The following is a 27,950-nucleotide window of genomic DNA, read 5'->3' on the forward strand; positions in this document are numbered from 1 at the left end:
CTTTGTAAAATATGCAAGTGTTAAGTATAAAAGTGTTATTTCGCATTCATGTTAATGTATGTCAACTTACTTTAATAAACAAAGTCACGTGTCATGACATCAGCAGTTGAGAGCTCGGCGCGAGGACGGAGGACGGCGCTCGCGAGCTCAACAACGGGTTTTAAAATAGACCGAACTTCCGCTCGAGCCGGTCGCCGCGCTGTCTTTAGCTTAGCGCGCTTCTCCGGCAACATGTCGGCTAACAATGCGGGCGGGAAGGTTAACGTCAGCCATTCATTAAACAACAAAAATGTTTCTCTTCCCATGTCACGCGTGAAACTGATCATGAAAAGTTCTCCGGACGTTTCTAGCATTAACCAAGACGCTTTATTTGTAACCACCAAAGCGACGGTAAGGCCAAGTCTTTTGGATTCAGTACTGCACGTTTATAAACAGCAACATTGCGTAGCTAGCAGGCATACTTACTTTTGCTTCACATTTTTCTTTCCAGGAGCTATTTGTTCAATATCTAACACAGTGTTCATTTAAAAATGGCTCTGGAAAGGAGAAAAACACGCTAGCGTACAGTGACCTGGCTAATGCCGCCGAACAGTCGGAGATATTTCAGTTCCTCACAGGTAAGGCGACGAGTCAGGTAAACAAGCCGTGTTCACTTCATTAACCTGTTCTGTGGCCTGTACTACGAAGCGGGGTTACTGGCTTATCGGGGTAACTTGTCGGATTTAAGGTAGTCTGGGCAAAATGTAAGCGAATGAATATGAAGTACATTTAAACTGTGGTACCTTAAATCTGACAAGTTACCCCGATAAGCCAGTAACCCCGCTTCGTAGTACAGGCCACTGGTCGGCAGCTGAAACCACACATAAAGGCAATGGATTTAGCATCTAGCACCTGAATGTGCTGCTGGGCAGCGATATTTTGTTATACTTTGTAATATACAGTATTCCTGCAGACTATACTCGGTAACTAGCTTGCTTACTAGCTAGCCGAACAGCACATCTTATTTTGCAATGTCGTTTGTAATAAAGCGATTACAGCATCACGTAAGCAAGTTTACGAAACGCTGGATTCCGATTAATTTTAGATGCCATTATGCAGTCTGTAAGGCACATGAAACTTTTTAGTCCATAGCGAGCACATGACGTCCTTCACTAATATTTAAGTGAACTATTAGTTCTCAGGTGTTGCGACTGGTCTTTTACAATTGCAACTGCAGTGGGTGAAAATACCAACTGAATCGTGGTTATGTTTCAGAATAGTTGGTTTAATTAACCCTGCTTATCAATTTGTTTGCAGATATCTTGCCAAAAAAGATCTTGGCAAAGGATTACCTGAGGTCTTTGGAGGAGAGAGCTGAAGACGAAGACAGTGATTAATACAGGAAAGTGGATTGCATAGGGATCCTGGGCTTCATCTTCACCTTCTCTTGTTGCTTTTGTGAATGAACACATGAGCACATTTGTACCGATCTAGCTGGATATCCAAAATGGATTTTAACCTGTATGTATACACAACCATTTGTTTAGAGGATGATTTGTTTGACAAGTAGTGTGACTGTCAAGCAGAATGCTATACAGATGATTGGCTTAGCCATTTCACTGTTAACCACCGTAGTGTAGCAGGGAAATCAAATTGTGTGTGATACAGAGGGATATAAATAATGTAAATGAAATTGTGTGTTAACCTGTCTTTCAGAAAGCGAATAATCAACTGATACTCTATTAATACTCTAGTTGCCAAAGAGTAGCTTTCACTAACCTTTTGGTGATAACCATGTCTGAATTTTCTTGCCTGTAAAAATTTTGAATGTTCTGTCATTGGTTTTCTTAAGGCAAAAATGCACCTTTTTAAGGTCACTTTTGTACAGGAATGTGTTACTTTTAAATAGGACAGATTTATGGGTTTAAATACCCAGTACAATTTGTGAGTTGTCACATACTCAGGAACAAAAAAATGTAGCCTTGTGGGATAGCCTTTAATTGACTAAAAGCACGAATGTAGAGAAGCATTACCACTGTATGTTTAGAGCATGGGATGCTCAAAACTGGAGAAGAGCTTTAATCCATCTGATCTTATGTACTACCTCAAGTCACCTGTGCCCAGTACAGATGGACAACAATCAGTTAAGGAGTCGTGTGAAATGACACTGGTTTAATTATCACTGTTCTCCAGGTGGATTCGCAGAAATGGATAATTCAGGGTTATAGTAAATGCTTGGATTAGTGCATGGGGCTTAAAGGACTAGTTCTTTAAAGAGGGGTTCCTGAATCCTTTTTTAGCATATACATGCAGCTGTTATTTCTACTTAAAGATGTGAATAATTGTGTAATTAATATAGCTTTCTGTGCTTGGCCTGTGGGTTTAATGTAGATCCAGGAGAAATTAGTTTAACCCATGAGTAAGAAGGAAAATTGTGTTCAGTCCTTCACTGATTGGTTTTACCTAATTTACACAGAGTGATTGGCACATGCAGGATTTCAAAGTCTAATCACAGCTATTGCTGCTTTAATGGGAGCTGTTAATCCCACATATAGACATCTTTTGTGAACAGGGCTGGGAACCCCTTGATTTGAAGTGTCAATTTGTGAGTATGTATTTCTATGTACCACGGATGGGAAGATCAGTCTTCAGGGGCAGGAGAAGCTGTTTAATCCCAGCACCCTGACATCAGGACCACTAAAACGGTGCCATATGCAGTTGTCTGTATCTGCTGGTGTTTGACAATATGGTTTTGTATCTACTTTTGAGGAGAGCAAAAATTTTGAAGTCTGTTAAACTCAGTAGCTAAGCATTATGTATAAAATGTTATACATCTCTTATGTCTTCCACCTCACTATGGGTAAACATTCAATGTAACTAAAATCTGGAGAAATTAATTGTATACTTAGGTTTGTTTTCCTTCTCTCTAATTTGGATTCCACTGAGCAGTACGCTTCAAAATTCAAAGGGAGACATGACATAATTTAAGTCCTTCTTTTCAAAAGGCACTATATAAAACAAACAAAAACTAGAATAAGATGACAAAACAATTGTATTAATAGCATAAGAAATGTTACATACAACTGGAAAATGGTAAAGCAAAATAAGTACAAACCTATAAAACATCCTAACAATGTCATTTTAAATCCCCATGCATCCCACACATCAGTTGACAGCCTGATGTCATAAAACAGTGACCAGCTTTTAAACAAAAGGGCTAAAGAATATTTTGAAATTGAATTCCTTGCATGCTTAAAACCCCAACATTTTATGCATGACTTGGTGTTTGAGCCATTAACCTAAAGAATTTGTGAATTGCTCATCTCAAGCTGTTTTGTTCCTAGATGTAGTCATTTGTGCAGCCACGTTTAGTACAATGTCTTTTAAACCATATTTTATGACATTTCTTCTAACAACTTTGTAATAAAATATTAGGTGTAATTTGGTGTGTAATTTGTACTCTTTTTAAGGCTAGTCAGCGTTTCAGTCATCATGACTGTCACAGAAAACGTAATTTTAGTGTCCAAAAATAGTCTGGGGGGCAGGACATTTTAAGAGAGCAGTTACCAGGCAGCCCCCACAACACTGCATGCAGGACAAATGGGTACAGAAACAAGATGGGATGGATGTTACTAGGTAGATTGCAGTTTCCCTGCTTCCTGCCATTGTGTTCAGAAGCTTCAAAGCCGAATATGCAATTGGTTAATAAGAAAGCTGAAGTCACAAAAATAGATTTTATTATAAGTGGTACAGTAGAAGGTTGTGCTGCGAAAATAGTGCCTCTACAGGCCAAAGGCAAACATACAGATTGATAACAATGGTTCTCATGCTTGTTTTTGTGGGGCAGGGATATAAGCTAGGCTGCCATGTGCTGTGCATGCACTGTACACAATTGAGCATAACATCTACCTAGTAGCAGTGTGTAGTCACTGTGCCAGTAACTTTGCAAGTCGAAGCTGCAGGGTGTTCAGCAACCTTTCCAGGTGATTCACTTGTTTCTCCAGAAGGTCTGTCAGATGCTGTCTGCTATGGATGGAATCCTTTGTTGTACCAAGTTGCTCCTTTAAACTTTAAAGACCAAAAAAAAAACATTGTCAGTACTTGTCTCTGCTAAAATTTGGTCTGTGACCCCACCTTAATATATAAATCACTCACTTAACTGTCGAGTTTTTTTTTTTCCCCCCAAAATGAGAAGGCTTATAAAATTTGAATAATGTTTAGTGCATGTTTAAATTACACTCAGTTCAACAACCAAAAAAAAGCATTAGGGTACATTCCTAAAATTACATGATTTTTTTATTTTTAGTTGCCTAGCCAGCTGTTTCCGTTTCATACTGGACTCCTCCACCCAGTACTCACGTCCAAACTTGTGGTGCTATGTGACATCATCGTTTAAGAACCCAGTGTGGTTCATTATGCATAATAATCCTGACAAAAGTAGCCTTGCCTTCTGCAGGCCAGCTGTTAAACCACGACGAGTCACACGGCACGCGTCACATGGTGCGCGTCTGTGCCGTCTGTTACTGCATTAACTCCTTCGTTACAGGCATGGTGGTGGGGCGGGGCTCTTTGGCTATCACGATGCTCACCTCGAGAAGGTCCAGAGTTCTGTGCCGTCTCGCCTTTTTTCTTCTAGAGAGAGAAAAACATTTTGCATGGTTCCAGCCGTCTGCTCGAAGCTGAGCTGGTCTGCCCGGAAGCCCTGCTGGTCCTCCCTGGCCTGCTGGTTGTAGGAGACGCCTCCCTCGGCCACCCCGCTAGCTTCGGCTACGGCCCGGAGGGCAGCCCGGTTCTGGAGCGCAAGGAGGCGTGACTGCTCGAACTCCTCCGGACCCACAATATTATCCCAGCAGATGGGGGATGATGGCGGCAGCCAGAAGCGCTGGGAGCAGTTGGCCGGCCTGTCTGCAGTCTCGGTGACAAAGGGGCTGTCGGCCGGAAAGCTGTGGAGGAGCTCCTGCAGGCCAGAGCCCCAATCCCAGTCCCAGTCCCTGTCAGTCCCCAGCTCCAGCTCAATGTCCACCGCAACCGCCAGACACAACACAGGCAGCAGGAGGCAGCTATGCAGCCACGTACACCCCATTCTGTCCTGAAACAATGAAATAAGTCATTGCAGCAGTCAACCATTTTTATGTGTCTGCTTTAAATCATAGATAATTTTCTCCATATTAGTTCCATCTGCCTGTGCTGGTGAGGATCATAGGTGGCCTGGAGCCTTTCCCAGGCAGTATAAGACTAAAGGAACTGAAATACCCCAGATGGGACTCCAGTCCATAGCAGGGCTCACACACAATCATACTCTACAGGCAACGATGGCATTTAGCCTGACTGTGTGCCTTTGTACTGTGGAAAGAAACAGGAGTCGTGCAGAAAACGCACACTACATGTGGAAAACGTGCTTAACTCCACTCAGAGCTAAGCTGGGATCTGGAACCCCCCCTTGGAGATATGAGGTATCTCTCTTTTTCCATATTTATAGAAAAACTATGTTTTTAACATCGTTATACAGACAATTTTCCACCGTTCGGTTAGCTGACGAAGAACTGTGCCGGTGAACATGAAGCACAAGAATTGTTCGTTCCTTTAATAAAGTATCCAACACTTCGGGAAAGATAAAGCAATTTTCGGTTCTTTGACTTTTCCAAAGCTTCATAGAACTGACTCCGTAGCCAAAAAATTAAATTAAAAGTATTCTGTAGCTGATTTATGACTACTGGACACAACACAGCCGTCTTGTAGATCAAATAGCTTTAATAAAATATGTCTACTGTGTGTGTGTGCGTAAATTAAACAGTCGGCAAAAATTAAAGTATCGTAACCTAACTTCGACAATAAGGTGCTTGGGGTTCCCCCATTAAAGTATCAGTTGCATAATATCAATACTTTGGCAAAATGCACGCCGAGACCGATAAGGAGAGAAGCTTACCTTAGGCAGCGTTCGGAACCGAGAGAGGCGGCTGAGCTGAGTCACATGCGCCGATGAGACACTGGAAACTCTGACTCGCTATCTGATGCCTTCGGCTACGGGAAACGGTCAGCGCCGGTCCATCGCCAATATGTCTACATGCAATGACCACTGACTAAAAATATATGACAATAAAAAAAGCGAAGCTTTTCTGTTTGTTAAAACTGCCAAAAAGTTAAATATAAGCATCAATCAACCTCTTTTTCACCATTTACTACATTAATAAAATTGAAGGTTGCTGTTGGCTAGCAAAGTTCTTCGCTTAACAGCGATTCAGTTGTAGACAGAATACGCAAACATGGCTGCGTTTGCCAAAGGATTGTTTTTCTTCTGAAGTAAACGTATAAATAATTGTATGCATGTATCAGTAAAGTTTTTAGTCTTCGTTTTTACTCCGTTTTATTTGAGGTCTGAACAACGAGCGTTTCTTCGGAACACAACGAAAACATCGGAGTTTCTCAAAACGAAAAATATGGTCCATAATTGCTAACTGCTGGTGGATTTTTTAATTGCTAACTTTATATCGACTGCAAAATTACATTTGGCTCACATTTAATGTAACTTAGAGCAAAACGCAGGTTGTGTAAGCGTTCACACCCATAACTATTTTATGGAAGCATATTTGTTAGCAATTTCAGCCACCTTCTAGGTAACAAGGCTTACTCACAGCGGCTTTGTGTTGTGTTGTTACCCACGTTCCATGCCAGGTTTGGTGCAGCCCTCCATTGGTGACACTGCATGGATATTTCATTAACGGAGCCACTCCTTTATAGCACTGGCTTCATGCTTTTTGTCTTGATGAAATATTCTTGCTCCAGTTAAAATCCCGCCAACCCCATAATATGTATCCATGTATGCGTTTGAAGCAGGCTGTTAAATATATATTTGCAAGTCAAGTGACTGCAAGGTTAGGTACCTGCTAAGTCCTACACAGGTAGCAAAATCAGTAGACATAAACCAAAGAAATGTTTTCTGTAGAAGGTAGAATGAATATTTTGGAGTAACCACAGTAGACAAATTCACTTAACCAATAAAATGCGTACCTCTGTAGAAGTTTAAAAATCTGAATTTCTTCACATTAAAATAGTGCAATATACATCATAACTACCAATGCAAGAAAACTTACCACATAAGGATAGGTTTTAAATTTTATTAATGCAATATACAGTCAAGCCCAAAGTGTGAACTACATTATAAATTTCATAAAGTGATACATTTTCACATTATGTCCTAACAGGTTTTACAGCATATCTGAGTTGTATTTATTGTTAAAAGGAAAAAAAAATAAAATCAATACTTACTTTCACTTTACAACAACAATGAGCTTAGCAGTGAATTTAGAAACACAACAAAAGACTTCACCATAACAGGAATGACCATTTTGGCATGTGGCAGAGAGAAAATAAAATAATGGATCAAAATGTAAAAAGGTGGCTTATGTTCACACAACTGCAGTTTGCCCTGCTTTTAAAAACTTTGGTCACTTTGATCTCCCATGACACACGAGGTTTTTCCTTTGAAACAATTTCAATAAGCAGAAAAAATGGAAAAAAAAGTGAAGATTTGGTGTCTGAAAGACTAATTCAAGGCTAATCTTTAAAAGTTACCTTTTCTATAGTAAAAGTACCTCAATTCCAAATGGTGAGGGATTATTCACAAACCAGCATGTATCCAGAATGGAAAGTGATATTCCTGTTATATTCTAGCCACAAGCCACAACAGTTAAAGGGAGGTAGACGTGACTAAAGCACATGGCGTGACTCCACTTGGTATCTGTAGTGCACAATAAAACTCAAGCCCATCTGCTTTCTGTGGGTTATACTGGAGAATCTCTTTCAGGCCAATCTGTCAAATTGTTTCCCAGAAATCCAAGGCTACTTAAGAAACAAGTCAGGGACAAAGAGGACCTACAGTTAAAGCCCTTTAATGTTGATACCTGAGTCAACAGTCACATTGACAGGATAGTCTAAATTTTGTACAAAGGACAATAAGTGTCACTATGAGTATCTTTAGCATTTAAGGTGCATGTGCCTTTATGGCGAACAGAGTTTGCAGGCAACTGTACATCTACCTGACACCAAAGAGCCAGACTATGAGCCAAAGCCTATCTATAAAAGCATTTTGAATAGTACAGCTGTGGCATGTGTTTACTAATAAGCAACATGCTTCCAAAAAGGCAAACTTACAGTCTTGTGTGAACATCAAACCTGGCAATACATGGGGGGGTGTGGGGGGGGGGATAAATTTTTAAAAATGCAGCATACATCAGGCTTATGAGGTACTTCATTTAAAGTCTCTAGAAAATGTCTCCAAAGTCATAGTATTCCTTATATCTCCTTTGTTAGCATAAAATACCTCGTCTTTACTTGCCCGGCTTATTGGGCAATTTTGTAACTGCGCTGAAAGTGCAAAACACAAATACTGATCATTCAATGCAGCATATTAAGAAGGTTGCATGATAATCAATGTACATATTCTTGAATGTGGTGCTGCAAGTCATAGTAGAATACCCATTAAAATGACTGGAAGAGTGGTAAAGGCACACGTAACACAAGGGATGTTTCCAGCTGAAATAAGATGGATGACATACTTGTTCTCAATTCCCACACAAACTTAGTACATTTTCATTAAGTAATCAAAGTCTCTTGAGTTATTGAAATATACCACCCATAAGTCATAAAACACCAAATCTTTGTTCCCTTTATAAAATGTAGTAAATAACTACATTAAAAAAATTAATCTTACACTTGTTACACTCATTTTCTGTTTAAAGAACATGCAAAAATGATTTAAGCTGGAGGTAAATGTAGCCTGTTTCACTGCAACGAGGGAGAACCCAGCATGTTCAGTAACCCATAATAACTGAGATCAACAGATTTAATGTCTGTTCTTACAGGAAAGCATGTCACTATTTTTCCAATAGGTGCTTATATATGGTAATCACTCCAACTGCTCCTCTGCACAGTATCACAAACTAGGCAGATCCGAAGTTGATATGTTGATAACGACCCTTTGGCAGCTTACAATCCACAATGGCGATCAAAATTTACAGCTCTAGGAATCTAGAACCTAAGAATGCCCCCACTAATATCAGCAGTCACCAGTGTTATTAGGCGAGTTTTGTGTAGGGGAAACATCAGAACTGTGCAAATGTTGAAATCAGAATTCTTGACCATTATTGCTCAGTGTCAGCTCCTGGATTTCTGTACAGCAATTAAAATTGAAAAAAAAATCTGCATCTGAATATCCTCTCCCCACAGAAAAGCTTATATTGCAGTATACAGCTCTGGAAAAAACATGAGTTCACTATTTAAAAAAAAAAAAAAATCTGCCTTTATAAACCCTGGTTTAACCCTGGTTCACTGCAGGCTACACTGCAAGGCAGGCTGCTTCCAGGCTCAAAGTTTCTAAGACAACAGCACACAAGAACAAGGTGAATATGAAACACTGGCAATAACCAAAAATCTGCCACGTAAAGGGCAGAAGCAACTTTCTAATGCCAGAGATGACAGTCACCTTATCCGGCTGTGCCTCAAAATCGGAGGATCACCACCTCAAGTGACCATCAAAAAGAATGGAAAACATTAAATGGTGTGAAGTGCACTGCAAGGACAGTTTATATCAGGCTCCAAGAAGCAGGAGTGCAGACCCATAAAGTAGGGAAGAACCCCTTCAACAACGAGAAGAGCCAGGCTGCAGTTTTCAAAAAAAAAAAAAAATGTATATTTTATATTAGGTACATACGCATAGATTGAAAAATGAGTGAAACTGAAAATTTTGTTGTGGCCTCTTAATTTTTTCCAGAGCTGTATTTGAATCCTGTTGAGTCACAGACAGTGTAAATGCATTTACTACATTTTAAAAAGGGACGACATGCATACAAATAATGTACAATGCAAGATGTAATATTTCACACCTGATTTCCAATTACAAAATTGGTCCCCCAAACTCTTGTTACATAAAACATCCCTCAAGTTAGTCCATAATTACAAATTGTTTAGAAAAGAAAAAAAAATACACAGTATTGGCTGCTGTTTGGTCACTATCGATTTTTTTCAATCATAAATTAGGGATTACAATTCTAGCACCCGACTTCATTCTGAGGTAGATCCAAGTTGGTATAAAAAGCCAGGTTATTCTGAAGCTCTTAATGCCTCAAACAAAAGGGAAAAGGTAGGAAATACCTGTTTCAGTCTTGCATGCTTTTGTTATGCACTTAAGTTAATATGGCATCAGTTGCTTATTGTACAGTCCTATAGTAATTCCATTGTTTTGTGAGCTTTCGGTATACCAACCAACAAATAAGCAGAAGAGAGATTAAACAATGGGTCAGTCCTGGCAAAACAACTGCTGGCTAGCATTCCAAAGAAAAAGATCACAAATGTTATTCACCGACAACTCCATTTGTGATTACATGACCTGCGCTTTTATACAACTATCTTTTGTGAGCAAACGACCCACATTTCAGAGAATGTCTCAGCCACCAAATCTAACAAAAACTCAGACAAAACAAAGGTGACTTCATGTTCCTAACATGCATCGTGATTACCAAGAAGAGAGTTACACAGCTATTGTACTTATGTTGTAGGACATTAGGTAGTATTGCAGTTTTTGGAAAACTAAGCACCTCAGACTCCTTCTGATGTCAGACTTATGGCGCCTAACCTCTGTTCAGTGCACTTGTGAAACGTGCCAAGTTGCAGAAAACGGTTCAACCTATGCAAGGGTTTTTGATCAAATGAATACTCACACTGATATTTTTTCTCCTCAAAAGGAAAGTCATAGCTTCTTACAGCTTGAAAAGCAAATCCTAAATATTATTTAATAGTTAACCAGCTCAATTCAATGGAACCAAGAATAAAAGGTGGCAAATGTTTAACGTCGCTTTGCCTAAAAAAAAAAAAACTAAGTGTGTTCTCCAAGGATAACAGCTCATCTCTTCCTGTGCAGGTATGCATGCAGACTGTCCCACGTTCATAAGAAGTCCGGCTTCATTAATACATTCGTTCTGCTTGTTAAATCTTAGGGTTACAGAGAAAACAAAAGTACCACAAGGGGATCTGTGCAGATTGTTTTGTTTGCCATGTCTAGGGAAAAACTATGGTCTCAAGACTCTGGGGTCTTCAGACACTGCACCTCAAAAGTCCTTGCTTTATCTGTATGATATCCTACACGCAGTTTATTACCAAAATAAAAATACACCAGCAGTATTTAATAGTGCAAATGTGAAAATATGCATATCTTGTGTCATTTTTAAAATCTGGATTGAGCCTGACTCTACCGTTGTCAAAAAAATGGTGTACATATCGAATTTTTGTACATACATGTTTGTATAAGCCACCAGTTGCATCGATGGTATTTTTAACTTTTCTCACACAGGACTAACAGGCAGAGGAAACCACCCATATTCCAGTGGAGGACTGTTCCCCAGAGACATGGCTGTCAAGCCAGGCCTTGACATTATCCTCTGCTTAACAGAAATGGGCTGCTGTATAATCTGTAAAATCACGACAAGAAAATAAAGGTCTATAATAAGGAAATGCTGATAAGGTAACACTACATATCATACTATACAATCCATGGATTTATACAGGCAAACAGCTCCACTGCAGATGACTGGATTAGAAACCTTCTAGATAAGTAGACACCACTGAGGAAACATGTGAAGTTGTTTTTAGTCTGCCTGGGAATTATATTGATATTACACAGCCACCAGTCTGCAGTCAACTACAGGACTCAAAATGTAGCTAAAAACTGCTTCAAAGATTCCCCATTGGCAGTGACTCTCCAAACAACAAGAAAATGCACAGGCAACAGACCAAAAAAGAAACATGCTTCTATGAGATCCTTGCACAAAAAAAAAAAAAAAAATCGTAGAGACCTATAAGAAGTACAACTGTATTGGCTGCTTTCAGCACCAATGTTGGCTCTAAAGGGTAGCCTGTGTTGCCCGTGTCTGTCTATGATATGTCTTACTGTAGCGAGTACAGTGCACCTATGTGCTGTACAGCCAATTTCTGCTGATGGACACTGAAAACCCCACAGCAATCTTGGATGTCACCTAGAAAACTACCCTCATGGTGCTATGATATAGGTAAAACCCTCATTCTTAAAACCCTCATTCCAGAGGTAGCCTTTACCAATTACATGATCATTCAAAGATACGACATGCACGCACACACAGAGATATATGGAGACAAAAAGCATGCACACACCACTGCATAGCTTTTTCTTGAAGAACCCACACCAGGCCAAAACAAGACCAAAGATGGGAGTTAAGCAAGAAATTTTGGGGGATGGGGAATTGGGATATGGCGCAACAATCCCCTGCAGGAAAAATTGCGAAGGATGCCTCCACCCACAGATGCCTGCTAACCAAGTCTCCTGGCACCTAGACAGAGGTAAACACACATGCAGCACTGACCCTGCATCTCAAGAGAAGCACAATTCAGATGTTAAACACTTACACTGATCTCACAAATTAGATCCTACCTCTCCTCCATCTGCTCGACTTCAGACCCAAAATATTCTCCTTGTATTCCTAACTTTGTCACGGGCGTAAAGCTACCATTCTTGAAAACAATTGTGCTTCTGCTGAAAGACCCTATTTAACTAAACAATACCATTGGATAAGCTATTTTACCATCTGGTAATATAATTGCTTTGATTATTAAAAATATGTAACCTCTCTACACACAAAGTAAATCTAAAAGACCCTTTTAGCCACTTTTAACGGAGTGCTGATTTGTCAGGCTTCTTCTCTTATGGGGACTCTTTAGTACTGTTAAAGGTGCATCAATTTTCAAGAAATGAAAAACAACAAACACCACTACCCATCAAACTATCTGAAGCCAAATCTATTAAGTACACAGTTGAAGGTGTGCTGCAGGAGGCTGGCAAGCCACGATCCCTCAGACGCTGCGGACAATGGCCTCCAATTCCAGCCCTAAATTTGGCCTGCATCAAGCGCTAGTGTGCGTGTATGTCCGTGCAACCTCAAAATGGCAGAAACTAGCTCAGGAATACACTAGACAACAAGTTAGATACTAGCCATCATCCACAGGTTATCCCCCATTTCAGTCAACATTCACACACTCATATCTACATCTCTGATTCCTTTCAGTGCAATATCCGACAGATTGACTGCTGATTCCAAAGGTACATTATCTTCATTGGGTCTACCAGGTGCACCAAGCATGAGTAAACGGTCACTAACTGGCCCCTGTGTGACCTGAATGCTGAAAGTCAGGAGGGCAGGAGATGGAGCCTGGCTAATTCTTCTCTAACAATTTACCCCTTTCCTCAGCTGAGAAACGACAACTGGCAAGAGAGACCCACAACTACAGAGGACAGACAATGCAAGCCCTAATAAAAAAAAAAAAAAGCGAATTAGAACAGCCAAACTTAGCGATAGCGTGTTACAAATAAGTACTGCTGATAAGCTGCGGCCATCAGTATGTTCACGGGGCAGAACACCAGCATCCGGGGACAGACTCGATTGAGCACTATGCAATATCTACACGGTTCATTTATTATAGTGCAAATCACACAATTCAGTTCATGATTTCTATATAAACTGTACAGATCTAATAATCTAAGGTGCAGGAGTAAGTTAAAAACAACACTAGCAAATAGTAAAATATCTTATAAAAAAAAAAAAAGTACACTGTCAGCTAAGTTTTATTTTTGCAACAACAACTGCTAATCACAAGCACCAACAAATCTCTTCACAAATTAGAAAAATAATCACTTCCAGACTAATGTGGACAAAAAATGAAATGCATGAAAAAAAAATCTAAAGAAAAATAGTGAGGTTTTAACAATTGTTTAGAAAGCAACCCCCTAACAGCATCAAACCAATCTAGTGTTCACACAGAAATAGGAACGGCCCGTTCCACCAGACATGTAAACACCATACATGCATTCACATGGGTTTGCAAGTTTCCAGGTTTCTTTTTGGGTACACAAGTTTAAAACTAGGAAAAATAAAAAAACTCATTGGTTTTACAGCCTCACAGGAAGATACAGCTAGATACCAGAATGTACATTTTAAAAAGGCATGATCTGTGTTGAACTTTAAAAGCAAATATTACTGTATATTACTGTTGAAGGGTACCGGTTTTTCCACTTGAATTCAGGGGTGAACAACGGCCTATGAGTTAAAAAATATTTCGAGACACTGCATGCAACGTTCTGGACCAAAACATCTACAAAAATCAGCAGTCCCCACTTAAAATCTGATCACTTTGCATATCTGCATGACCTTTGGGCCTCAACATTTTTCTATGCACCAAACCAACCCTGCTCTCATTGAGTCTGTTCTTTACTGATCCATCAAGCCCAAATAACACAGGGAGCCAGCTTAGAGATTACAATTTTGTGCTTTCCGCTCTAAGTGGGTTTTCCACGCTGGTGAGGAATGGTTTGGACTGGCCCAGAATGCTGGCAGAAATAACATGTCACAGCCAGCATGCTCAGAGGACCATGTTTACTTTCACCCTTCTGTATACATGATGTAATTATGCATAAATGACCTGGCTGTAAATGTTACCATTACATCTGAACAGGTAACAAGAGGTAGTGCAAAGCCACTTTCACACAATTACACTGCCACGAACAAGCCTTTCCAGAACTGACGTTTCTGCCCCTAGTCTTGGATCACTCAAAGCACATCTACATAAAACGCTCGGCAGACTGGAGAAAAGAAATAAATTATTTATTTTAAAAAAAGTTTGTGAAATCAAGTACTTATTTTCAGAAATGCCCCAAACATAGAGCAAGCTATTTCAGGTTATGCAGATTAATAGTAAAACATTACTAACAAAAGACTTAAGAAAGGCTTTGATACTTTATCATTACTCTGCCTATCATGTCCTTCAAATGCATATGAATTCCGAGGTCTTCTGGTATCAGTACAGTTAAGGGCCAAAAAAGCTCAACTACACATCCTCACCACGCCAAAGTAGCACCTACGTTTCAATCAGCCAGATGTGATTCTCTATTGACCTCAAGTATCACAAGTCAAACATTCAGCCACACCCTTCGGCGAAAAGATGCACGTTTTACGCTAAGCATTCAGAAATTATTCAACGAACGCCGAGCTGATAAGGATGATGCTGGGATTGCGTTAAGCACAGGAAACAAACTGGGAAATGAAATGAACATATGGTATGCATAGCACTAAAAGTAAAAACCTACAGTACAAATCATCTAAACAAACAGCTACAAGTCCATCTTATAAGATGCTAGATCACTCTGCTTTAAAATGATGCATAGTTAGAAAAAGCATTAATACCATAAAATTCATCAAGTGAGCCATCAGAACCCCCAGGCTTACAAATGGATAATAGTGCATGGAGATGAGGGGGCGGGTCGCACTTACAGTAACGTTTCAAAAATTTACACTTTAGTAAAAGCTGAATATGCAAAAGATTGTTTCTGCGATTATGATTCCCGATTTTCAATAGTTTATCAAGGGCCATTATTAAGTTGATAAAAGTTCCGTACTCCTTCCATGTGCTAGAAATCCATGCTGGACTGAGTTCAGGTAACTAGATCATGTGATGATACCCTTCAAAAAGCATGACCAAACCTTCCATGTCAAACCCTGTCTTGGGACAGGAGCTCTGCCGTTATATCAAGAAAACATAACTTACATGTTCCCGCTGTTATTTTTTTGCGAGCATTTCTTAAGTTCACTAAGACTGCTGCGAAATTTGGCATCACAGTAATAATGCAGTAATATTAAAAGGAAAAAAGTACACCCGCTACCCACAGAAACTCCGTCCTTCTTTGACATGATGATGCTGTTATAGGGACTTTTAGCAAGGCTCAAATTATAGCTTCCTCTTCTTTTAAAGTGCCAGAGATCTACATCTTAATTGCACCTGTGACAATGACACTAAATGAAGTCTGAAAAAGGCAGTATTTTAAAATCAACTGAAAAATTTACAAGCAGTGCATGTGTCTTTTTTAGTTTCCCCAAAGCTCAATTTTGCCTCCACAATAGACACCTACCCTGCATTGCAGCTCTGGTCATAAGACGTCAACAAGGTTTCTGTGATGGGAGCCAGTCCCACTTTTCAAATGACAGCCCGGGGGGCTCCCTCAGACAGGAATGAATGGGCCAACGGCTTTCACGATGCACAGTCCAGGTGAAACTCACAGAGCAGTACAGAGAGAGCATGTTAAGTACTCCTGTGCCCAAAAAGTACCCTTCAACAGCCAGGCCCCATCCCAAGGCTTGGCTCATAAACAGTCCTGATGTGTGAAGTTAGGAGTACAGAAAGAGCCCAGCTCACTTCAAACAAGCCCTGTTCCCTCACCCTTCTATGCCCCCCAATATACAATCCATATGAAAAATGCAGTGAGTCAGAAGAGACTCTAATAAATTTGCATCAACCCCTACAGATCCCACCTTTACTTTGACATAAAAAATGAATTACAACTATGTTAGGAGACTATGTAAGCAAACTTTCTAAAAATGTACATGTATATACACATCTGAACACATAGAAAAGAACTGGCTGATTTACACAAATTTTCAGTTTTACACTTAGGAGGAGACTAACTTTGTTGTACATTTGGGACATAGGGTAAAAAGTTTGTCAAGGTGCATTGTGGGATACTTCACGAACACCAATGGAGACCACACCACAGGTAAGAACGCACCTACGGATCCACCCTGTAGGCCCATTTCAGCTGTGAGCTCGACCTCGCCTGGAACGTCAGCGCCCCCTTCTTCCGGTCAGGCAAAGTACATGGTTCGCAGGGTGTCCTGGTGGATCTGCACCGCTTTGGCCAGGGCCTGCTGGTCCCGCCCATTGCTTTGCCCTGAGGTGTGGCTGCCTTCAGCACTGTGACATACAGGACAGTTACAACAGGAAGTAGCTTCATTTGGTTCAATACTTTAATCTTAGAAACTACATCACATACACCTTGAATACGTAACCTGGAACAACATTTACATACCAAAATTACCAGAAAACATCACCCAGGTGAGTACGAGAAGTATTTTTCTGATCAGCAAATATTTGCATTCTATACTTTCATTCTCAAAAATCTCTATATGTAAACATTAATAAAGCAATTTTGATTTATTAGGCACAGTTTGCAGGTATAACACTGCTGTTTTGCAAGCTGGAAAATAAGACAGGAAACTTAATACAGTTTTCTGTATTATTCAGTTGAATATGCCAAACCATCACACCACAAATCTCCATCTGACGACAACCCCTAGACTAGAAAGTGAGGCGTTGAAAGCGGCTCTTTGAGAGTGAGTACCTGTCATGCTCCTTGTCCACCAGGTGATAACGGGCTCGGAAGGCCACCAGGTGGGCATAGTATGCGGGTGCAGGGATGGACACGGAGCGTGTGCAGCGCACGTAGGTGTGGCACAGCTGGTACGTGAGGACCTGGAGCTCGTCCGACGTGAAATGGTTGTCATCCCACAGCACATGGTAATGGGAGGGTCGGCTGGTTCCCTACGAATTCGAGAACCATTTCAACAACAGTAGTTTGCGAGGCTGGGAAACTGTAAGTGTCACTTTTGTAGCCAAACGCACCTGAATGCCTGCATGGCTGCACAAGTAGAAATCGAACTCGGAAGGGTGGGTGATTTTGGTGTCCACAGTGGTGCCCGCGGGAATATTCCCACTTTTACCCACCTTCAAAATATAAAGTGTGTTTATGTGCGTGAAGCATCAAGCAGGCACACTTTCCACCATAGCGACACACTGCCCAATGTTAAAATGAGCCTGAATGCCGAGCTCACCCTCTCGTTCCGGTCCATACAGAAGAGCCGGGTATGGTGACGCTTTTGCACGACCACAAAGGTGATGCCTGGCTGGTAGTCCTTCTCGAGTTTGATGCAAGCCTCACGGATAGCCAGCAGCTCGTGCTGTAGCACCTGGGCCGGGACACATGTTGACGTGAAGCCAGCCCATTGGTTAGGAGAACCGGCGGGCAAATACACATGGAGGACCGGGTCTTGCCTGGTTGAACTGGCCTTCGGAGATACCGTCGCGGTAGTAGATAATCCGTGTGGGTTTGAAGCGCGTGGACTTGTAGAACTGGATGAGAAGCTCCCTCACCATGGCGGCCAGGTCCTGGATGATGTCCTGCCGATGCTGCTGGACACGTACGGTGGCGCAGTAGCGGCTGGGGTGGGCGTCCATGCTGCCGACCACCTGGAGTGGGCAGAGAGAAGAGCTCTGTAAAAATAAGGTGCAGACAATCCCAGTGGACAGGACCATCACCCACTCCTGGTCAATTACTAAACAAGGCAGCGACTGACAGAACAGGCATCTCACGCACCGCTGCGATGGAGGGTTTCTTCCCATCACCTGCCGGTGGGTGAGTCACATCTGCACCCAGGAAAATCACAGGCTGTTGGAACACCAAAGGCCTGGGGAAGGAGGGTAAAAAAGCATGTTAACATCAAGCGGCTAACAGGGAAGGTGGAAAACAAAAGACAAAGGGATGTTTTTCAGACAGACATTGCAGGTGGTGGGAGCAGGGGAGAAGGCACCTCACCTGCCCTGAGGCAGCAGGATGTTGTTGACTCCACCTAGTTTAACGTTGATCTTTAGGCAGAGGTTGGACAGGGTCTGCGGCGTGGTCTTCTGCACATTCTTCACCTGGACGCACTGCGTGGCCATGCCCAGCACAGTATCCCCCACGCGCTTCACCTCAGCTGCCATTTTCCAGGAGACACCAGTCAGACCCCTCACCAAGGAGACACACCCAATGCGACCACGCTGAAGCCATGACTTCAGGACATGGAGCCAGGAAGTAGAGCCAACCCTGAAGCAGCTGAGCCAGTTGTACTTCCCACTCCCTAAACGGCTAAATTAAGCTGTTTTTGGACATCAAGTGAGTTAACATCTCAGAATGACACTGTATGATGTTAACTACAGTAATGAGATGATGAAAAGATCAGATAAGTAATAAGGTAAACTGGAGAAATGCATTCTGGGAATACAGATGTGACAAGTTTTCAGAAATGATTACTGACAGTTCAATTTCTGTCTGTAACAAGTAAAAGCATGAAATAGCAATTGGCAGAGACGGCAGGGGGTTAAATGTCATTTCTGTGGCTTTTCAGATTTCTGCACACCTTAGAGCCCACAGAGGGGCACAGGAAAAGCTAGAAGAGTCACTGGTAGACTAATAATCAATATGGACAAGGTGACAAAAGCAGTGGATTGTTACTCACCACACACACACACACACACACACACACACGACTGTAGGGAAGACCAGCAGACTGTTACTCACCGTAGACAGGTGTCTTCCCAGGGAGGATGACCACCACCAACTGCAAGCCTTGGTAGGTGTACTTCAGGTGCTTGAACATAGGTTCGACGCTGTCTGCACCCTGGGCGTACTTGCAGAAGCAGGGCTGGCCCTGGATGGGCATTCCCGCATCACGCGAGATCTTCCGTAGCTGGTCTGTGAACGCCCTGCGGACAAGGTACACCCGATTAAACAGCATCCCATGCGGAAGGCGTGCTCTCAAAGTGAAGCCGTTCACTCAAAGACCCTGGGGCTTGGTGCTCGGCAAACCCCTGAGCAACCACCACTCACTTCAGTAGCAATTCAGTGCACTGGCGCTGAGGAGCGAAACAGGCTATCGCCCAGACTTTGATTTCAATCCCAGTATGGAATTGCTTGTTTCTCATGTCCCAGACTCCCTGAATTGGAGTAGCTATCGCTTTGTTCTGCAGAGCAAAAAGAGAAAGGGGGGGAAAAAATAAACCTCCTTTCTTTCCAAGCTCACCCCACAGCAATTGGATTACTAGAAGTGAAGTAAAACGTCAGCTCTTTCCCGGTCCCTGACTGCCACATCTACACATTTACATTTTACCCATTTAGCAGATGCCTGTGTCCAACGCGACATACAAGCGAGACAAATGGCACATTACAAACATTCATGCTGCTAAGCCAAGCTTCCAGTGAATGCCCAGGTACAAGTGCAGTCAGTACTGGAGCAGGACTTACTACACAGCTGTTAAAGTAAAAACCACACATAATGGGCCATCTTACCCGTCCGCCATAGAGTATGGACGGTGCCTGAAGGACGCGACCATTCACTTCTGTCATCTCGTCTCTCACCAAGACTCCAAACTCACGGACGTAAGGGTCATCGTTGAAGTTGGCACTCCTCATCTGCAAGACCCAACAGCGCACATCAGCGACGCATTCCAGCTACACCACTCTCCATGAACGAGACCATAAACATGCTACAGTTTGCTGCGGCCGACTGGCTGGCTGCGCTCACCAGCTTGCTGATCTCGTCCTGTCGGTCAGGGGCAGACCTGGCTGTGGCACGGATCATAGTGGAGGTCTGATTGTCTGTCAGCTTCTTTATGCATCGCTGTCCTGCCACTATGTTACACACCTGTTGTTTTATTGCACATAGAAAAAACACACACACACGCAAAGATCATTTTAAGGGACCGCTGCTGTTTCTTTAACCCTCTGGGGTCGACGGCATCGTCGGCGATTCCTTGTATCTTTGTTGTGTATTTCAGGTTATAACTCGATTAAATCTTATTGTAGAAACAAACAAACAAAAAAAAAAAACGTAATCTGTCTTCCCTTCAAAACGTCCATTGTCAGTAGTATTAAAGTTTTATAAATTATGTGAAATAGGCAAAAAAGTAAACCATGTCAGTTGAAATGGACTTCATATTCGTTCACTTACATTTTGCCCAGACTACCATAAATCTGATAAGCCAGTAACCCCGCTTCGTAGTACAGGATACTGGAGATCTGAGTGAACAGTGCAACCAGCTGAGTCACCATACCACCCATATTTCATTACTAATACCGAACAAAGGCAGTTTCCACAAGAATATGGAATATTCACAGACAAACATTACTGAGACAAAAACAAAACGACCTTGGCTTCTCACAGATTCAGATACCGCCACTGACCTCAAGCGGTAGATAGGTGTGTTTCTGCTCCTGGCCGACCTGTAAGCAGGGCAGGTGCGAGTACCGGAGCACGAGTTTGTACTTGTCTTTGAAATATTGTGCTACCGTGCATTCAATGGTCTGTCCGTTCTCCTGCTGAAGAGGAAACCTGTGGGCACACAAACAGGGGAAACTAGGAGACAGTCTGCGACAGATGAGATGGCTGCAGGATCCCAACGCCGCTCTTAAGGTTTAAGTGTGGCACAGGCCACGGAAACGGGGGTGCTTCACTAAAAACGCAGTGATAATTACTAAAAATCACCTACAAATTTAATGCAGACGAATAAAACTTCATTAATAAAAGCCCAAATTATACCAGTGTGTGTTTTTTTTTAAAACAAAAGGTTATATCTGAGTTTTTCAAAAGCAAATGAATATGACTTTATGCCTGCCCCCCTCCCGGTATGTTTAACAGGGACCACCATGACCAGGGGGGTGGTGAGCACTTACGTCTGGTGGCCAGCCGGCCTCCTGGTAACATTACACACTCTGTATTTCCTTTTCATTTGGCCACAGTGTGTGATCTCCACTTTCAGACCTAAGCGAATTACCCAAACAAATTAAGAACCTGATTAACATTCATGTTACAGCTTGTTTTGTCTTCAAAAGCATTCAAAATATAAGTCTTCAAAAAATAAATAAATCCATCTACAAAACGGCAACTTCATGCTAAAAAACACAATATCAAAAGCACCAAGATGGCTGACCTTTGATTTCCTTGGTAAACTTCACTCTTTGGGAATCTGTTAAGGGCTTCTGTTGTTCTTCAATGCTTTTGAAATCCAAAACCTCACACATGAATTCAATCACCGGCTGTGCTTTGTAAAATGCCGTGGCTGACACTGCAAACAATCACCAAAAAAAAAACAAACAAAAAATTCAATTAATGAACGAACAATAGAAATACAAAGCTACACGCCATAAAAACACATACACCAACAGAGCAGCTGACATTTCCACCTACCATCAATGTTGAGCATCATTTTCCAGAGGGAAGGTCTGACAGATTGGTGAAATCCAAACCAGACTTCCCTGCCTCCTCCAAGAGGATTGGAGCAGCCTTCCGATGGGGTGAAAAAGGACCGACCGACTGGCGTGTACCTGAAAGATCACAACACACATCAACACCACATTCAACTGTGACTCAGATAACAACATCTATTAAATAAGTAGATATTTTTTTCCATCAATACAAATGTGCAAATAAACCAGCTAAGTGTCGTCTCAGCTGTGGCTTTGAAAATTAACGTTATACTGCCCTCTTGTGGACAGCCGTTACATCTATGAAAACTTAGTGAGGCAACATTCACTTTTGATGGGTTTTAAACATGAGTGTGTTTAAATATTCAGTGCAGCAACATTTTAAAAGAATAATTAAAGCAAAAGTGGTGAGAAATATCTGATCTAGCTAACCTAACAGTGGATTAACTACCATCCATACACCCAAAAAATAAAATAATCATAGCATGTAGTATTCCAAGAAACAGAATAGAAAGTATACTTAAAGAATCCAAAGTTATTTTAAATCGGTTTCTCAACTGATGCATCAAAGTGTGTTTAGAAAATATTTTTCCTTTAATAGTGCAGGTTATTATTATTTGTGTTACTGTACTGTCACAGCACTATTATTTGTGAAATGAATTTTGTTCAAATTTTCTTAAATTTGGGTTGTAAATGACCAAGAAAAAAATGGGAGTCCTGACACTAAAGCAGTCAAGAACCACTGTTTTAAATAGTACAACAAGGTAGCATCAGATATAAATTAGTTTGAAAAATAATCAGAGTAGTTTACTGTTCAAAGTGTTTTTAAACTCATTCCATCGCTACTTAAAAGAGAGGGTATTCTTTCAGCATATTTAAGGATACACTTCACTAAGATGACAGGGTTTGCAGCCAGGGTGTGGACACACTGCATTAGTCACCGCAGGCTGACCCTATACCGGACAGCCAACATGAGCCACGTTACGGCTAGCAGTCTGAACATGGAAAAACACCCACCGCATAGAGGGCAAATGTCTCATGATGACATCCAGGGCCTGAATCGTCTCGAAGGGAACGTTTGGCACGCGGCCCGCGAGCGCTTCATGGAGGGCTTGCAGACTGACACAAGAAATCCACTTTATGGCCACCTTGAAGCTCCTGTCCTTTCCCTCCCCTGGGATGGTCACTTCCAACTCCACCTAAGCAACAGGCGTGTCAGTACCACACAGCAGCACGGCCAGCAGTCACCCAGCCCCAGGGTGCTCTCCAGAGGAGCAAGGAGGAGAGCACGGCCGCAAGGCGTCACCTTATCCCTCCCGATTGGCAGGGGCATGGCTGTGTAGAGGTTCTTCCTCCCGTCATACACTGGCTTTCGATCCCCAAAGATCTGGGTTTTAAAGTGCTGGACCATGTGCTCTACGATTTCTCTGCAAAGAGAAGCCACAGCATGTTGTAGCACTTCCACAATCATCGCTCAGAGTACACAAGCTCATTAGGGGCCGAATAACAAAGACAAACTGAAAAATTAAAAACTACACTCCAAGTCTGGAGGCTTTCAATGCATTTCACAATGTGTGCAAACATCCAGAAAAACCTCTGGCAGACAGAATTGATAATTACGGACAAAAGTAAAATAATGTTGCTAATTTTGAGAGAGAGCGAAAAATAATTTTAGGGCATCATAGGGCGCACCTGTTAACTCTGCGTGGACATTTCTCAGGCTTGATATCTATGTCATAATGGTACACGTCAAGCTTTGGTATTTCCATCTCGAAGAAATTAGCCTGGAGCTTGATGGACCTGCCCATGGTGCCAAAGTCCGGTCGCTGTGGGGGTTTGAACACATATTCTGTCACCGGTGGAGGGGGCGATCCTATAACAGAAGCAAGAGGAGAAAAAAGCAAAATGATGTGTCAGTGGTATTTATTAAGTCTTCAACTTTACACCAGACTTGTGAACATATAGCTGTTCACCTATGGAATGATCAGGGTGCATTTCAGGTATGGCTGAACTTTTTAAAAATATTGAATGGCATCTTTAAAGTTACATGATAGACATCCTGTTTTACAGTATCTTATCTATTTTCCACAGCTGTTTATGGAAAAGTCAGAAACACCCAAAAAGAATAACCACTATCTTGACGCATCAGTATACAACCTCACTAGCAATTCAGGCTGAAACTGCCATTTACCAGTCAATATCACGCAACTAAGACCTCAACATTTATGGTAAGACAAGCAGCACATCTGAAAATCTATTTCATAAAACCCATCAATTACATTGCCCACACTATTAACTCATGTACATTTCATTGCATGCCAAGTTCAATGGGCTAAGAAGTTTAGTTAACTGTGCAGCACAGTACTACTGTTGATCAGCCAATCTATGATGTACAAATATATAAACAAAACAGTCCACAACATCTGGATTATTCAAGCAGAACTGCTACACCACCATCCCAGAAATTTAGAAATTACAAAAACATGCATACCACAAGACATAGGATAGAGCATTTGCAAATATTTCTTCATCAATTGTAAGTTTTATTCATACATAATTAGTGGCTGGACTAACTCGGCATATGAATGTTCTCCTCAATGGGTCACCATACTAAGGATATGACAAATATTACACTGATCAGCCAGAAGTTCTTTAATTAATGGGCATCTACTCAAACTGGAAAGGAGTCAACTTGACCCAACGTAGGAAATTTAACTTTCACCCTTTGGTTATGATGGAGCAAATTTTTCAAAAGCCACAAAGTTAAACTTAAAGAATGTATGCAGAGTAAAGACTTGAATTTGAGAAATTCAGGAAAAATAATTGCATATTTAGAAAGGACTTTGTTTAAAAAAATTAAAATGAGCCTGTATTAATGGAACTCCAGACACAAGGTTTAGCAATTCAGCAAGAACAGTATAAACCTAGTCGTCGGACCAACCATTAGTCATATGAAATTCTTACAGATCACAATGAAACAAAAAGATCTACCTGTGAAAAAATATATGATATAATAATAATTCAGGAAGGGGTGATTTTCAAAAGGACTGCAACAAAAAGAAATGAAGCTTCACAGACGTAGCATATTCTAAATTTAAACAAAGTGGTTCACCTGCAAGATACTACTGTATATTTATTAAAGGCTCCCACTGGTGATAGCTGCATATTAACAGAATTTCAGCATTACAATCACACACAGAACTAAGTCTCAGGTACAGTGATGATGCTCAGTAAAGGAGGAAAAAAAAGACAAAATATTACATGGACATCCTTCTCAAGCCTATTGATTCATATTGCACACTTAAACACCACCACAACAAACAACATTTCTGCAAGACAGTCCCTGGCCACTGTGGAGAAATCCTACTAGAGACCACTTCCAATGAGCTTACCAGAACGAACTAACCAAATGGAAAGGGGTCCTTCACACATCTCACCACATACACCTTAAATGTGTGCTGTGCTTTGTGTGGTGTGTGGATTGACCCTTAAGCTATAACACTAAAAAGAAAGTTTAACTATCCCCAACTTAAGCGGTCACACAAACACTTCCAACAGCATCAAAAGAACCACTCTTTTAATACTCGTTTCTTAAGAAGCCATATGATGTATGACAAGAAGCTTAGTTTGGCAAAAATTGTGAGTATATTGATGCCGGACTGCCTGACGTCAAGAAACTGCATGAAATCATCAGTGGCAGATGACATTTCATAAATATGCCACTTACTTTCAATTTTAAAATGTGACTCAAACCCACCCCTTTATCACCCCAAAACAGAGACGATCACGCCAACGATCACCTTCTGTGCATGGCTCCAGCACAATATCTTTGCGGAGCAGGTCCTACACCACACCCCCATCCCATAAAGATACCAGCTTCTTGGATAGGTAAAAAAGAGAATCGTTCACACTGTCATTCCTCACTTTTACAACAGACGCTATTTTAAATTGTACCCCTAATCGACAACGCCCCGGAGAAGTTCCAACCATCTCACAACAAAACGCATGCTGTCATCTGCTTTGTTGATCTACAATAAACGACTCGGCTGTTTCAAAACAACTCGACTGCACGTCCATGAGGGCCGGGAAACTGTTTTATCTGGCATTTTATTACCGGGAGCGATGCTTATGTAGCCAGACACAAACAGGAAATATGAGAAAACAAATATAGTTCACTTTCAATGTTACCACTGCTCTTTCGGTACAAATAATACTTTGTTTGCATGTCTTGACAACTACAAATATGCATTTTACAGTAACCTGTGTATTCTTTAGAAAAGTAAACCCTTGAAACGCAGCAAGCCTTCACAAAACCCCCCAACTCTCTCTATAGATAGATACATAAATATTTCAAATACAAACGGACTATCCACGTATCAACATTAACTGGTTAATGTAACGATAAACTTTCCGTAGTTTTCGGCGTTAGACGCTACACGACACCACTGGGTCACCTATAGCTAACCCCGTTACCAGAGATACACGGAAAACTTACATATAACGGCCCGGCGTCCGTCGCTTAAGTTTAACGACGACTTTTAAAAATTATTTGGTGGCCAGCCAAACGCAAAACGTGCTTCCATCGTGAAAAAGAGCAGGCGAAGGCAGCTATTTAGCCAGATGGCGGCTAACGGAGTGCCTCGCCATATCGGTACGCTACCCGCCGCGCGCACAGAAAACCAGCGCGCGCCGGCGACAGATAATCACAATATAGACATTTCATATTTACAGGTTAGAAAAAAAAATTGTTTAGTAATTTCTGGGAGGCCACCGATAACCCGAAACATGTGGGTTCACGGGTCTGGAAATACGGGACAACCTGGTAGCTAATAACTAGCCGAGCTCCCCGCGCTCGTCTGATGCAGCCTTGCGAGTCAGGTCAAAACGAGCTTTGAAAAGCAGCGTGGGACGGGAAAACGTTACAAGCACCAAATATTCACCCAGAACAACAATCTGACCTCAGAAACATACCCATTCCAACAAACAAGCACACTACAGCCATGCCAAAACTAGCCTGCAAGCTAGCCGAAGAAATGACTTACCACCACCACCACCACCAGCTGCTCCGCTGGAATACATTTTTTTTTCCGTTTTCCTGCTCACACTATAGAATCACAAGGCTATTCCACTCTTATTCTATTATTTTCCAAGAATAAATATAAGATGGGGCGGTTTGCGCCAAATAACTTAGTTGGGTAGGCAGTGGAAGATTTGAAACAAGCACTAAAATTGTAGCACCACGAGAGCTTTCCAGTCCCCAACCCCGTCCCCCATCCCCCATCCCCCAACGCGAACGGGAATGAACACAGCCAGCGAGCAATTGGGTGCTGTTGGCGCATGTGCTTCACGCAACCACCTCGCAGGCCGCGCCGCTTTGCAACTTCGAACAATTACGGCTGAGCTGCCGTGCTTCTATGAGGAAAGCATCCAAGAGGGCGACGTCATTAACTTAAAGCCATATTAAAAGCAACAATTTCCCTTTCAGTATTTTTAACGTGCAATGCCCCACCCCTTTTCCCAGCTATATGTGAACTAATAAAGTTTAAACTTTCAAAATATTTTAATTGTATATTTATTGTACTTTTTGCAACTTTATTAATTTATCTCACAATATATCTTATATTTCACCAGCTTAATTACAATGGTCGTTGAGTAGTCTTTTTACACAGAGAGAATACATGTGGGTTGACGCTGAAGCATGTCTGCGCAGCACTGATTGTCTTAAACACACCAGCAACCTTGCAGACTGCGAAGAGCTTATTCGGTATTCAGTCCCGCTCAGTCCCTTCCTTGTGTACCAGTTACAAGTGACGACACCGCCCATTAGCGACAATTTCGTGGCGCTCACTTGTTTTTATATTTAAAATTCATTACGTGAACTGTATACGCCCGACAGAGTAGTCACGACATGTTAATATAGTTTTCGTATTTTTATTACTTTGATTTCAAGCACCTGTCTACATTAACAGGAAGTAGATTATTGCGCATGACTGAGCAAGAAAACATCATTTCCGGAGGCCATTGTGGCCGGAGTACAGGGAGCTGT

The 27,950-nt window shown here is 41.6% G+C and overlaps 3 protein-coding genes across 6 annotated transcripts in view; 1 reads left to right on the plus strand and 2 right to left on the minus strand.

Annotated features, from left to right (window-relative positions):
* The window catches only part of trappc9 (trafficking protein particle complex subunit 9), a 194,831-nt gene extending 194,227 nt beyond the window's left edge, over window positions 1–604 (minus strand). The window contains exon 1 of the mRNA XM_023811873.2: window positions 466–604. The gene's annotated coding sequence lies outside the window, so the exon portion shown is untranslated. The remainder of the gene's footprint in view (window positions 1–465) is intronic.
* On the plus strand, window positions 1–3,420 carry chrac1 (chromatin accessibility complex subunit 1). Its single transcript, XM_023811904.2, has 3 exons — window positions 1–390; window positions 491–617; window positions 1,297–3,420. The coding sequence occupies exons 1-3, from the start codon at window positions 94–96 to the stop codon at window positions 1,374–1,376; spliced, it is 504 nt and encodes a 167-aa protein (XP_023667672.1). The 5' UTR covers window positions 1–93; the 3' UTR covers window positions 1,377–3,420.
* On the minus strand, window positions 3,014–27,170 carry ago2 (argonaute RISC catalytic component 2). Of its 4 annotated transcripts, none has more exons than XM_023811880.2 (22): window positions 26,947–27,170; window positions 23,597–23,777; window positions 23,211–23,331; window positions 22,922–23,103; window positions 21,888–22,024; window positions 21,631–21,765; window positions 21,374–21,461; window positions 20,885–21,032; window positions 20,226–20,345; window positions 19,991–20,113; window positions 19,532–19,665; window positions 19,223–19,407; window positions 18,479–18,638; window positions 18,260–18,350; window positions 17,938–18,132; window positions 17,718–17,852; window positions 17,509–17,610; window positions 17,228–17,427; window positions 6,612–16,800; window positions 5,906–6,059; window positions 4,569–5,068; window positions 3,014–4,047 (listed from the first exon to the last, which is right to left on the minus strand). In XM_023811880.2, the coding sequence occupies exons 1-19, from the start codon at window positions 26,981–26,983 to the stop codon at window positions 16,692–16,694; spliced, it is 2,583 nt and encodes an 860-aa protein (XP_023667648.1). In that variant the 5' UTR covers window positions 26,984–27,170; the 3' UTR covers window positions 3,014–4,047; window positions 4,569–5,068; window positions 5,906–6,059; window positions 6,612–16,691. The 4 variants fall into 4 exon arrangements, with proteins under 4 accessions (XP_023667648.1, XP_023667649.1, XP_072561552.1 ...); XM_023811881.2 differs by lacking the exon at window positions 26,947–27,170 and adding an exon at window positions 26,400–26,564; XM_072705451.1 differs by lacking the exon at window positions 26,947–27,170 and adding an exon at window positions 25,297–25,500 and having other exon boundaries at window positions 4,569–5,063.
* Between the last annotated feature and the right edge of the window lie 780 nt (window positions 27,171–27,950).

Source organism: Paramormyrops kingsleyae, chromosome 23, assembly GCF_048594095.1.
Source record: "Paramormyrops kingsleyae isolate MSU_618 chromosome 23, PKINGS_0.4, whole genome shotgun sequence".
Taxonomy (NCBI): Eukaryota; Metazoa; Chordata; class Actinopteri; order Osteoglossiformes; family Mormyridae; genus Paramormyrops; species Paramormyrops kingsleyae.

Excerpts from the sequence above, each read along its gene's own strand:
- chrac1 (XM_023811904.2), top strand. The coding sequence starts at position 94 with ATGACATCAGCAGTTGAGAGCTCGGCGCGAGGACGGAGGACGGCGCTC. Across the intron at positions 391-490 it reads TTGTAACCACCAAAGCGACG|GAGCTATTTGTTCAATATCT; the intron begins GTAAGGCCAAGT and ends TTTTCTTTCCAG. Across the intron at positions 618-1,296 it reads GATATTTCAGTTCCTCACAG|ATATCTTGCCAAAAAAGATC; the intron begins GTAAGGCGACGA and ends ATTTGTTTGCAG.
- ago2 (XM_072705451.1), bottom strand. The coding sequence starts at position 25,336 with ATGTGTGAAGGACCCCTTTCCATTTGGTTAGTTCGTTCTG. Across the intron at positions 23,332-23,596 it reads TGTCCACGCAGAGTTAACAG|AGAAATCGTAGAGCACATGG; the intron begins GTGCGCCCTATG and ends TTCTCTTTGCAG. Across the intron at positions 16,801-17,227 it reads GTGGACAAGGAGCATGACAG|TGCTGAAGGCAGCCACACCT; the intron begins GTACTCACTCTC and ends TGTATGTCACAG.